The 12,627-nt window shown below is 46.2% G+C and overlaps 1 protein-coding gene across 4 annotated transcripts in view; it reads left to right on the top strand.

Annotated features, from left to right (window-relative positions):
* Positions 1-9,256: 9,256 nt before the first annotated feature.
* The window catches only part of SUCO (SUN domain containing ossification factor), an 87,463-nt gene continuing 84,092 nt past the window's right edge, over positions 9,257-12,627 (top strand). For 3 of the 4 annotated variants that reach the window (XR_001180163.2, XM_013058401.2, XM_004756712.3), the window contains exon 1: positions 9,257-9,470. Coding sequence is in view for 2 of the 4 variants with exons in the window: in XM_013058401.2 (XP_012913855.1) it covers positions 9,409-9,470 (62 nt within the window). In the remaining 2 variants the exon portion in view is untranslated. The remainder of the gene's footprint in view (positions 9,471-12,627) is intronic. The other variant, XM_013058402.2, reaches the window with a different exon arrangement.

The following is a 12,627-nucleotide window of genomic DNA, read 5'->3' on the forward strand; positions in this document are numbered from 1 at the left end:
CAAATTTCACAAAGACATGCCTCATTGTTGATCATTTTTAAAAAAGATTTTATTTACTTAATGAGAGAGGAAGAGAGAGAGAGAGCACACTGAGTGGGGGAAGGGGCAGAGGGAAAGGAAAGAAGCAGACTCCCAGCAGAGGAGGGAGCTCAAGGTGGGGCTCCATTCCAGGATCTTGAGATCATGACCTGAGCCATGAGGGCAAACACTTAACCGGCTGAGCCACCCAGGTGACCCAGTGTCGATCATTTTTGTCCAGCACACTGTATACTTAGACGAGGGCACTTTCAATGTAGAAACTCTAGTATAATGTCTCATAGTTCCTTACATCTTCACTGTTCTATGATAGCTACCCTGGATCTCCTTCATTATTAGTCTTTTGACTTTTTGCCTACTTTTTGGATAATTTCTTCAATTTCATCTTCTAATTTTTTTCTCTTGAGGTTTTTTTAATTACTGTTTTCACATCTTTATAAAAGATATTTGTTGTTGTTGTTTTCAACTGGTTCCTTTTTTATAGTCTCCTGTTCCTGTCTTATGGTGGCCATGCCTGGCAGTGTTAGAATTTCTTGTTTTAAGGTTTCTTCTCACTGCACAGTCTTTTCCTTCTACCCCACGTTTCTATTTCCCTGTTTGTTTTAGATGCTAGAGCATTTTCTTTTCGGCTGGTAATCATTAGTTGTCCATTCTTTTTAAGAGTGGGGCACTAAAAAGATTGTTGGATGCTCTGAGCACATGGCTGGACTTGACTATGACCTTTCCATGGCATGAACTGGTTGAGAAAACTCAGGCGTCACTAACTTCTAGGTTTTTCCTCTTAGAATAATCACATTCTCCAGAGAAAACTCTTCCAGTCTTCTGCCTGGAGAGGGAGAGACTGGCTGCGGGTACCAGAAAAGGGCTGGGGTCTCAGAATCATGTGTGAGTTCATTCTACCCTCAAATTACTATTATACAATTTTTAAAAAATATATAGAAAAGTTGAAGGGATAGTGCAATGGCCACCTGTATTCCTTCCACCCAGATTTGACAACGGCTAACCGACGCATTTCTTCTTGCTCTCCCCCGCTCTCCGAACCTTTGAAGGTAAGATGCCCTTATCATGACATTTCATTCTTAAATATTTCAGCATAAATTTCCTCAAAATAAGGACATTTTCTATATAACCACAACAGCATTATTATATCTAATAAAAAGTGACTTATCATTTAATGATCTATCAGTCCTTATTCAAATTTCCCCAACCACATATTTTTATTTTTTGCAGGTATTCCTGCCTTAAATTATGCTAGGTGTTCCCCAGCCCAGGCATTGGTCCCCAATCAATCCTCTCCTGATAATAATCCAGTCTTTTTTTTTTTTTTTCTTTAAAGATCTTGTTAGAGAGAGAGAGCACAAGTAGGCAGAGTGGGAAGCAGAGGCAGAGAGAGAAGCAGGCTCCCTGTTGAGCAAGGAGCCCGATGCGGGACTCGATCCCAGGACTCCGGGATCATGACCTGAGCCGAAGGCAGCTGCTCAACTGACTGAACCACTCACGAGTCCCTAAATCCAGTCTTGCTAGAGGTATGGGAGGAGTCATCTAGACCCGTAGAGAGGAGGATGGTCTCTTATTTCTTAATCTGCAACCCCTCCCCCTCTGTTGCCACTTGGTGTCATTTCCTCAATGAGCGTTTGGGGATTCCATATCACAAACTGGGCCATTTTCTTGCCATTTCCTATTGCTAAATTAGGATTTAGTTTTCTCATGTCTGCTGTGTTGAGAATGGTTATATTATTTTTCAACCACACCACATTTGGAAGTAAAATTCTCTCTCTTGCCCACTGGCGCTCTCTCTCTCTCTCTCAAATAAATAATTACATCTTTTAAAAAAAGAGAAAGTAAAAGTTGATCCTATTACTAATTATGCCAGGACTGTTAACAGGGGCAAACTGGGGCTGTCCTTGGAAGACAGGCAAATGGTTGCTTTAGGAAGACATTTCCTCCCTCTCAGCTTTCCAGCTTCCAACCCGTGTTCTTCTGGTCCCTTCATCTGCTCACCCCAGTCTTGTGGCTTTATCTGCAAACAAACCGCTTTCCTGTTTTTTGTTTTACTTACTTTGTAAGTAAAAACAATGGTATATGTTTGCTGGCATTATCACTATCCAAGTTAATTATCTTGAACTCACTTTGATCACTTTGTACCAGCACCACCTTTTGTTATGTTAATGTTCTTCAATTCCCTGACTGCTCTTTAAAATCATCACAGGACCTAAAGTGAGGAGTTTTAGATGAGTTTAAGAAACATCTACTTATCGATTAGAGCCCACCATCACTGTTTATTTCATACATACAATACCATTAAGTGTCAAGCGGACCAAAAATAGAAGGCATGTGATTGTTAAGGTAGTTTTTAATTGGATTCTAGGATTTATTGTTCTCTCTACCTGAAATAGCTTCTCCTCATGTCTCTGTGAAAATCCTAGCCATCTGTTATGGTCTGCTTCAAATCTTTTTTTTTTTTTTTAAGATTTTATTTATTTATTTGACAGAGAGACACAGTGAGAGAGGGAACACAAGCAGGGGGAGTGGGAGCGGGAGAAGCAGGCTTCCCGCCAAGCAGGGAGCCCCATGTGGGGCTCAATCTGAGGACCCCCAGGGGAGAGGGGAGTCTGCTTTAGGATTTTCTCTCTCTCCCTCTCTCTCTGCTCTACTCCTTCAACCCCCCAACTCTCTCTTTCAAGAAAGTAAATAAATCTTTTTAAAAACATTGTCCTAGTGCAATGCTTCTTAACCTGTGATCCATGTATACAACTCACTGGTCTGTGAACTTGGGTGGAAAAATATAATTACATCTCTATCTTCACCAACATTGTACTAAAATTTAAAATACCCTCTTATGAATATAAGGTAAATAATCTTAACCGTATTAACTACACCTATAACTTTGTCACTAATAACTCAGATATTTTCATATCACATTATACATATTCTAAGGCTTTTGAAATATCTTTTATACTCATCACTGCTTTGGAATTACTGAAGTTACCAGACCTGCTGCTAAGTATTGTTATTTAATGCATTAAAAAATACATACATTACTATAACACAAATTTTCTTTGTAATATTTTGATGATTATATTTCACTATAGTTGGTTTCCTTTGTAATCTATTATTTTATTTTATATCTTCATACACATTGTGAGAAGGGATCAATGGGCAACATCAAATCACCAAAGGGCTGCAGTCTGGAAGAAGGTAAGAAGCTGGCCAAGTAACTTGTTCTGAATTTCCTGGAAGCAAAGAACCTGTCATATAAGAAAGGTCCAATAGATATTTGTTGAACACATTATTTCTCCACGTTATTCAGGAGTAATTTAAATCTGAAAAATTCTAGCCACCTATAAAGTCAAACAGTGTTATGCTAAAAAAATAATTTGGCTCTTTGTAGTGGAAGCGATAGTTGGCAGGGGTGAGTTAATTGCATGAAACCTTCCTGTCCTAGGGTCTTGCTACTCCCAGAAATCTAAATTCTAGGGAAGATTGTAATTCGGTATTGATTACGCTGTTGATCACCATCCTGCCTTCCCCAGAAGGCATTCCTGCCGTAAGAGGCCCTGGAGGGGTGCCGGCGTCCCTCCACTTCCCCATCGCATCCTAGGCTGCTGATGGGTGCCTGGTGAATGGACTAGGAAATTGTGCCATGCCAAGCCATCTATCCTGAAGACTGCATACTGTTTTGCCATATTAACCCATGGAAATACTAGAAAAGTTTGGCAAGGGGAAATTACCCAATTTCATAGCTTTAGGCGGTTTGCAGAAGACACTGACGAGAAACAGTAAAGATTGAAATCCATCATGGTCTATGCGACATTGCAACACATGTGATCCTTACAGCCAACTTCCCTAGGAAACGGTCCCCGGTTGCGTTTTAATTCAATTGGGTACTGGTTTCGGCCGGCTCCCAGTGGAGGTCCCGCGGCCAGAAGTGGCTAGACCAGGGATGTGGAGGGGATCACATTAGATCAATCAGGAGGAAACCTCACACGGGAGTCTTAAGATTGGCAGCCGTCCTGGTGACTTACGTGGCTGTCCCGTGCCCAAGAGAGACAACTTTCTTTTTTTTTTAATTTTATTTATTTATTTATTTATTTATTTGACAGAGATCGCAAGCAGGCAGAGAGGCAGGCAGAGAGAGGGAGAGAGAGAGAGAGAGAAGCAGGCTCCCTGCTGAGCAGAGAGCCCGACGCGGGACTCGATCCCAGGACCCTGAGATCATGACCTGAGCCGAAGGCAGTGGCTTAACCCACCGAGCCACCCAGGTGCCCCGAGAGACAACTTTCTATAAGAACAGGAATAAAGAGAGGCCATCAAGTTTCTGGGTCTTATTGCCATTCCGGCCAGAGTACTAACTTATAGCCAAAAGGCAGACGCTCTCCTCCCTGTGGAGTAGCCACGGGCTAGAGGATTACAGACTGAGCAATTGACATGCAAGTGTTCCAATAAGACCATACTCCTTGAAAAAGCCCTGGAATGAGAGTAAAGGAAAAGGAGAGAAAGTACTCACCAATTTTGCACCGAAGCTCAGAGTCCAAATGTAAAGACTAACAAATCTCCTGGCTGGCTCGCCAAAAATGATGAAGTCCCAGAACCTAAATCAGGTTCGGTGGGGTGAGGAGGTTCGGAGCCGCCGACCAAAGAAAGAATTCTTAAGACATCTTTGGTGCAAAATGGTGGTTTATTAAAGCACGGGGACAGGACCTGTGGGCAGGAAGAGCTGCTGCCCCGGGTTGTGAGGAGTGGCTGGTTATATACACAGGAGTTGGGTAGGTGAGGACAAAGGGGTGTCCAGAAGGGCTATTGGGGCAAAGAATACTATCAGGATATTGAAGGCTTAGTTGCTATCAAGTAAAGACAATTGGAAGTCTGGTGGAATGTTACATTCCTGCTATCAAGCATCCTTGTTAATGAGATTTAGGTTTAGAAGAAATTTAACTTTATTTACTTTTCCTTCTACCTCCGCCTCCTTCGGTTTTTTATGGAGGGGAGGGTGACATTAGGGCTTGAGGAACTGAGTTCTGTGTCTTTGGAAATTGGGCTATTGATAAGGTTAGCTTCTTTGTTGTAATCTCAAGGACATTTGCAAACCAAGGGAGACTCCTGTCTTGCAGGATTGTGATCTCAGCAAGTTAACTATTTATCATTTTATGGCAGTCAGGGGTGCCTGAGGAATGCTACACATATGGAGGGGAGCGGATGAAGAGGGGGTGCAAGGCACCAGCTTTTGCTTTGTCCTCAGCCAGCCTCCTGCTCCCTCATCAGGTATGAGTAGACATGAAGTAATATTTAAGTTAAAACATATTTCTTGGGCCCCTGTTTAAAAAAAAATTGGGTTTTATATATACAACATGTGACCTCTTGCGTAATGAATTTATACACTGTGAGGAGAGGCAGAATGTCATGAGGACAGAGATCGTAGGTGTTTCAGGAGATGGCAAGCAGTGTGGTTTGGTGAGGAGGCTGAGTCATGAAAGGAAACAGTGGGGACTAAGTCTTGAACCTTCAACTGGGTTAGATTATGGAAAGCTTCAAATGCTGGCCAAGGAGGCAAGACTTTATTCAACAAGGATTTAAGGCCTTTTGGAGATTTTCCCATCAAAACAAGGATATGATGTTGGTAATGTTTTAGGAAGCTTCTTTTGAGACTAGGATTCAGCAGGCCATGAAGGACGCCGCAGTTAGAATTCCCAACATGCTGTCTTCAGTTGCTGATACCCTGTTCCTGTGTGGACTCTTGACTTTGCAAACGTTTGCTAGGTACTTGTACCAGAATCTCAAATTCAGTACTGTACCTCCAAACAAAACTTGAACTATGAACCTGCAACTCCTGATTTTCCTATTTTTGTAATGACCAATGACAGGCCATCTTTAATTTCTTCCTATCACCCTACTTCCTGAGTTATCCTTCCTCTGGCTACTTCCACAAATAGCTTATTAAAGTCATGTATTCTCAACATAAACACATAAGATAGAAGATTCAATTTGGGGTAGAACATTTTTTAAAGGAAAATATTATATTTTTCTTGCTTGCAGCATAAAAAGATGTGAACAAGCCAAGACTGCAGGTTTTGATTCTTCTTTCTGCTAAGGAACTGAGGTCTCAGGTTACCTAGAGAAGTTTATTTTCTTACCTCCCTCCAAGTTCTCCCTTGACCTCCTGAAGTGGCTGTATTATCAGTGCTCTGTTCAGGTAGATTTGACAAAGTGGTTTAGACTCCCTTTAGACGATAATAAATAAAATAGGTATAAGCAGTTTCGTGCACATAGCTATACACACAGAAGCAGCAACAGAGTGGGGACAAACAGGAAGACATGTATGCACATATATTAATATATATTAATATTGTATGTACATGTATTAATATCTTAAGTGCTGATTGCCTCATTCATCCTCCTTTTCATCTGCTTTTGTCCCTTTTATTGTCTATTTGTCTTTCTCAATTCCATGACCTTTCTTTCACTGATTTCAAGGAACTTTTGTCCTAACTGGCCCTTACCTTGGAATCATCTAATACCCTCGAGCCTCAGCTGTTCCTCTTTTTTTTTTTTTTTAAGATTTTATTTATTTATTTGACAGAGAGAGATCACAATTAGGCAGAGAGGCAGGCAGAGAGAGAGAGAGAGAGAGGGAAGCAGGCTCCCTGCCCAGCAGAGAGCCCGATGCGGGACTCGATCCCAGGACCCTGAGATCATGACCTGAGCCGAAGGCAGCGGCTTAACCCACTGAGCCACCCAGGCGCCCCTCAGCTGTTCCTCTTAAAGATACACAGTATCTCAGCATTGAAAGAGGCAGATAACATTTTGATTAATTCAAGATATGTCAGGGCTCGCTTGTCAAATACCACCAACTTAACCTCAGGGGCTTCTTGAATATGATTTACATGGGAAAAATGACAAAGAGATGAGAAGGCCAGAGGGGTTGCCTCCTTTTCTGAGATCCACAAGTTCTTTCTCTCTCTCTTTTTTTTACGATTTTATCTGTCAGAGAGAGAGAGACTACAAGAGAGAACACAAGCATGGGGAGTGGCAGGTAGACGGAGAAGCAGGCTCCCTGCTGAGCAAGGAGCCCAGGGCGGCTCTGGATCCCAGGACCATGAGATTACCACCTGAGCCTAAGGCAGATGCTTAACTGATTGAGCCACCCCGGCGCCCCAGAGAATCTGATCTTTATCAGGGCAGAGACTTGAGCTGTCTGGAGTTTCTGGACACCACATAGGAATGAAGAACTAAAGGAAACTGTTCGTCAGGCAGTTCAGTCCTTGGTGACTTCCAGAATAATGCTAGGATCTGCAGTGCACATGAGTTGTCCCGTGTGATCAGTGATATACAGGTTTTATTGAGTTGGGAGATTCTGTTATTGCAGAGTTTCCTTGAGCCTGGTACGTTGACTTTTCAGGCCAAGTAACTTTCTGTTTTATGAATTATAGAATGTATCATCCCTGGTTTCTACTCACTAGGTGTGAATTCCTCAGCTCTAACGACCAGAAATGTCTCCAAATACTGCCTTTTTTTTCCCCCCAAGGGGAAAAATTGCCCCTGGTTGAGAACCACCACTGTGGAATATTGAAGAGGTGGTGGATGATAGTTAATGTATCCAGTTGACTTCTATCAACTTATATTCAGGTCCCTGGGGATACAATTACCAACCCATTCAACTCAGAAGACTCATAAGGAAATCTCATCTCAATTTTAAGCATTCTACTGAAGTGTTTTACCCCCCCCGCCCCGCGGCCCCACAGGCAGTACGTGACCCACGCTCTGATATCTGCCTCAAGCATTCTCCCCTCTAAACGTCAGGCCTCTATGCCCCCATCTCTCAGGCTGCTGTCTGGGGAAGAGTTTTCAGTCCGCCGACAGCCGACACAAAAAGCGGGGACCACGGAGTCCCACTGTTGTACTTCTTCCCTAAGAGCAGCATCCCCGGGAGAGGCTCCCTCGGCGCAGGTGGGTCCCCGGCGACGGCCGGAGGCCGACCTGGTCTCCGAGCAGAAACGGACGCCTCTTCTCCACGCTCTCCGCCGTCTAAGGGAGCCTGGACACGCGAAGGGCTAGGGGAGAAGAGCGGTCGCGCATTTGGGCATGTCAGGCAGAAGCCGCTTCCGGGAGACCTTCCGGGACCCCAGGGGCACGGGACCCCGGCGTGGGCACGCAGCCTTTTACCACAGATTACTCCGCGCCGCACCGGAGCCGAGGCGCGTGTACGGCAGCGCCTTCCTGGGCTCCTCCCGCGCGAGCCCTTCCCGCCCCTCCGCGGGCCACCCCGAGCACGAGCCCGGCACCAGGCGGACCAAACCCGGCGATCCCACGCGGGAATCAGGGCGCGGGGGTCTCCCCGCAGCGCCGAGACCGGGACTCTCCGCCGCGACCAATCAGGGAGAGGGCCTCGTGGCACACCCCCTCCCGATGGCCAATCAGCACCTAACCCGACGGGCGGGCCCGTCCGCACCGGGAAAAAAACACCTCTTCAAATTTTATTAGTTACAGTTTTTCTTCCCACCGTCCTTCTAGGCCGTCCGTCTCACGAACTGTGGTCAAAAGAGGAGAACTGAATATAATCATCCCAAAGCTGGTCATTCTTGCGGTGAGAGGCGAAATTATAGACCTCTCCATCAAAACTGGGATTCTAGGAGGAGTAGGGGAAAGGGAAAGGAGCGTTCTGGAAGACAAACTACAACTCCCAAGGGCCCTTGCGCCGACTCGCCACGCCCTGGACGAGGGGGCGGGCCATCGCAAAGAAGACCGCGGAGGGTCATGGGGCTCCTCCCCGACTTCCTGAACACGAGCCAGTGACCCGGCGGACTTTGAGGTGGGCGGGGCGGCCGCAGCCCCGGCTCTCGCGCGTTGTGTCCTCCCACCTCGCGCTCCTCCGCCCGAGACGTCGGAGGGGGCGTGGCCCGCGCGGAGGCTGGTGGGGGCGCGAGCGTCGCGGGACGTGGGTGACGCGTCCTCTTCCAGCTCAGCGGTGTGTGAGGTGGCGCGGCCCCGCCGGCGATTGGCTGTTGGGAGACGAGTGCGCCGCGGCCGTTGGTCGCCGGCAGCACGGAGGGAGAGCCGGGGCGGGCGGGGGGGACATGGGGCCGCAGTGGCGGCGGCGGCGGCCGGAGGAGGCGGGCGCGGGCGAGCCGGCGGCTGCGGGAGCAGCGGCAGTCCCCGGAGTCCTCCCGTGAAGCGCCGCGCTCGGCGCCGCCGTGGGCCCCTCGGAGGGGGCGGCCGGTACGCGGGCCGCTGAGGAGCCGCTCCCGCTGCGCCGCGGCCCTTCGGACTCTCGGTCCCATCCTCTCGCTCCTGCTCCGGCTCCTCCATCTTGGCCTCGGCAGTGGCGGCTGCCGGGAGGATGTGCCGCCTTCTGGCCGGGGGAAGAAGGAGGAGAAGATGAAGAAGTACCGCCGGGCCTTGGCCCTGGTCTCCTGCCTGTCTCTGTGCTCCCTGGTCTGGTGAGTCGCCGCCGCCATCCGGGAGTTTCCCGAGCGGGGAGCGGGGAGCGGGGAGCGGCGCGGGTCACACCCCCAGGTCGCCGTGGCTCTCGGGGTGCGGGTCTCCAGGCCCTTACGACACACGGGTTGCTCGCGGCTCCCGCGCCGACTGGCCCGGCCGCGCGCTGTGCGGTTTCCGGGCGGTGTGTCGGCGCTCGCGGAGAGGAGCGGGCGGGAAGGGGGCCCGAGTGCGGCGACCACCCGGTGCCTTTGTGCTCGGCCTTGGAGACGGTGGGGCGTCCGGGCCGCTCTCGGAAGGGCTCGCGGGGTGGCTCGGGTCCCCTGCCGGCCGCTCTCTGGCCGCGTGCGGTGGGACCCGGGGAGACCGGGTCGGGCGCGTGCGGTCCCCGGTGCGATTCTAAAAGCGTGATTGTCACGAGGGCCAGAGCACCGCGCGCGCCGCGGTTCAGGCCAGGTCCTGCCGTCTCGGGCCTCGAGTGCACCTGGGGCGGCTGCTCTCGGAAACTGGGCGGGGGGCGTTCCGGAGCCCCTTTGAGGGGGCAGACGAGGAGCGGTTGGTGCGGTCGCGCGTCTCAGGTGTGGCGTGCGCGCTGTCCCTGAGGAATGGCAGGACGAGTCCTGTCTTTGGAAGGCGGGAAGAGTGCTTTGTTCCTAAAGTTTAGGGAGTTTCTGCTGATCCCTGGCAAGGACACCGCGTCAGTGAAAGGATTGCTGTCACTTGACTGGGAAAAGCCGTTTTTTCCCTCCTGGAGGTGTGAGCCCGCTGACTGGGAAGATGCTGCTTTAGTCAGAGCGATCTGCTGTTTACTCAAGTCTACGTAAACTTTATTCATTAACGAATAAGTGAATTCGTTAACGAATAAGTACCTTTATTCATTAAGTCCCTTGTTTATTTCCGGAAAACACCAACGACGTGTCCATTTTTTCTGTGCTTAATAGATTCCAAAGATCCTGAAGTGGCAGAGGTGTTGCTCACACGAAATACTAAGTGACAGGAGAGGGAAAACCCTTGCCAGGCTGAGGAATTCTGATCTGAAGACTGATAGAAGCTTTAGAGGACAAGAATCTGGCCTTATGACTTTAATTCCAAACACTTCCAACGGGACAGCTGTCACCCCCTCCTTTGTTAGTGTCCTGTTGGGGACCAACAAGTGCGAGCAGGAGATGAGTCCACTCACCCCATTCTAGATTTAGGTTTGTAGGTGACATGTGTTCATTTCCATCTTTTTCTGGGGGCTCCTTGGTAATTTACAGGGTAATGTATCATTTCTTTCTTCTTTCTCCTTGATCTTGCCCAACTTTAGACTTTCTGAAGTGGCTCATAGGGCAAAGAGGTTACACTTTCGTTCAAGTTTAAAATGCACCGGTACCTCGGATTTTTTTTTTTTATTGAAATATATTTGACATTGTCTAAATGTCATTATGGTATTGTGCAAATTCAAGATGTGTAACATGTTGACATGATACATTGATGTACTGTGATAGGATTGCCATTGTAGTGGTAGTTACTACTTTTATCACATCACATCATTATTTCTTTTTTGTGGTCAGAATAATTAAAACCTAGTCTCATAGTAAGTTTAATCATTGTCGTACAATATCATTATCTATATATTCCATAGTAGATCTCCAGGACTTCGTTATCTATAGTTAAAATCTGTACCCTTAAACATGATTTTATTTATTTATTTATTTATTTTTTAGTAGATGGTGGAGATGAAATCAAACACTACAGTGTGTTTCTTAAAATCACTTGTGAATTTAAAGTAACCATGCTTCTATTACTTTGTGTACTTTCTGGCTGTCTTTTGCTTAGGCTAACTTCAATATGGTTTCTCAGCTTTATTCATTAGTAATAAAAGGTTATGACCTATTAGAAAAAAAAATCAGTCAGCCTAATATTGAAAGTAGTAGTCATAAAGTTCTGTAAAGTTTGTTGACTCTCACAATGAAAAGTGGATGTTGAGAGTTTAAGGAGTAACAAGTTTTAAGAAACTTTAGCTTAAGAAACAGTTGAACTAGTGTATTTTGAGATTGGTTTATACTGCCAAATTTAAGGACTTTTAAATTATTCTTTATTGAAGCCATTAAAGGGCATTGAAAAGAGGATATTTAGGCTTGAGATTTTCCTGGAAGGGTGGTGATGCGATTGGAGAAGAGGAGTGGTACCGGGTAATGATGGTAGAGGCTATGTTACGTTATCAGGCTCGGCACTGATTCATCTGGAGGTCTGCTCCTTGTTCCAGTCTGGTCTGTATGTCATTTTCCAATATCTCCATTTTCCCTTAGGGGAAAAAAAAAAGTTTACGGAAGAGTAGCTAAGCTTCTTTTAGTAGCCATTTTTGTCTTTGATGTTTATAAATTGTCTCTAAATTTTGTGATCCATTTCTTTCTTAAGCTGTATCGTTTTGTAATGTACGAATGCTGTGTGTTCATACCACAGTTCTCTAGTTTCTAAGGTTCACCTCCCTCCCACCAATATTACTGAAACTTTTTATCCCCTTTTTTATACTCTCACACTTCTATAGCTCTTGATTATGTCTCCCCTCTCCTTTTTTTCTTTTCAGTCTAGAGTCCTAACCTTGGATTGCTGTCACAAAAAAACCATCCTTCCGTCTTATTAGTCATTTTAGTTGCTATTTTTTACTTTTGCATATATTGTGTGATTCTTTATGAAGTAGTACAGAGTATTTTAAGCATAAACTTACTGTAGCTGCAGTATAGAGTAATAATGATTGTCATATCTATGTGTAGCTTGTGGTGTGTACTTTACATACTTTAATACCTTCAGTCTTCACAGCCCTGTGAGGTAAGTATTATTGTTAACCTTATTCTGCATTGTATAGTTCAGGAAGTAGGTAAATTAACTGATTTGGCAAGGTGAAGCAGCTATTAAGTTTAGCAGCTTGGATTTGAATCTGTGCAGCCTGATTTGTGGCAGAGTGTCCTGACTGGTATCAAAGATCAGAAGGCCTGTATTTTAGATACCGCTCCATGGCTTAATAGATACGTGCCCTAGGACATGGTATGTAATTTCTTTGAACCTTAATTCTTGTATCCTAAAAGTAGGAAAACTAATTCATTTATACTTCACAGGGTTGTTAGGAGGATGAAATGAGATAATACATACGACAGGTCTTTATTAAATAGTGAGGGT

Source organism: Mustela putorius, unplaced genomic scaffold (genome assembly GCF_011764305.1).
Source record: "Mustela putorius furo isolate JIRA1106 unplaced genomic scaffold, ASM1176430v1.1 tig00000785_pilon_pilon_pilon, whole genome shotgun sequence".
In the NCBI taxonomy this organism is placed as follows: domain Eukaryota; kingdom Metazoa; phylum Chordata; class Mammalia; order Carnivora; family Mustelidae; genus Mustela; species Mustela putorius.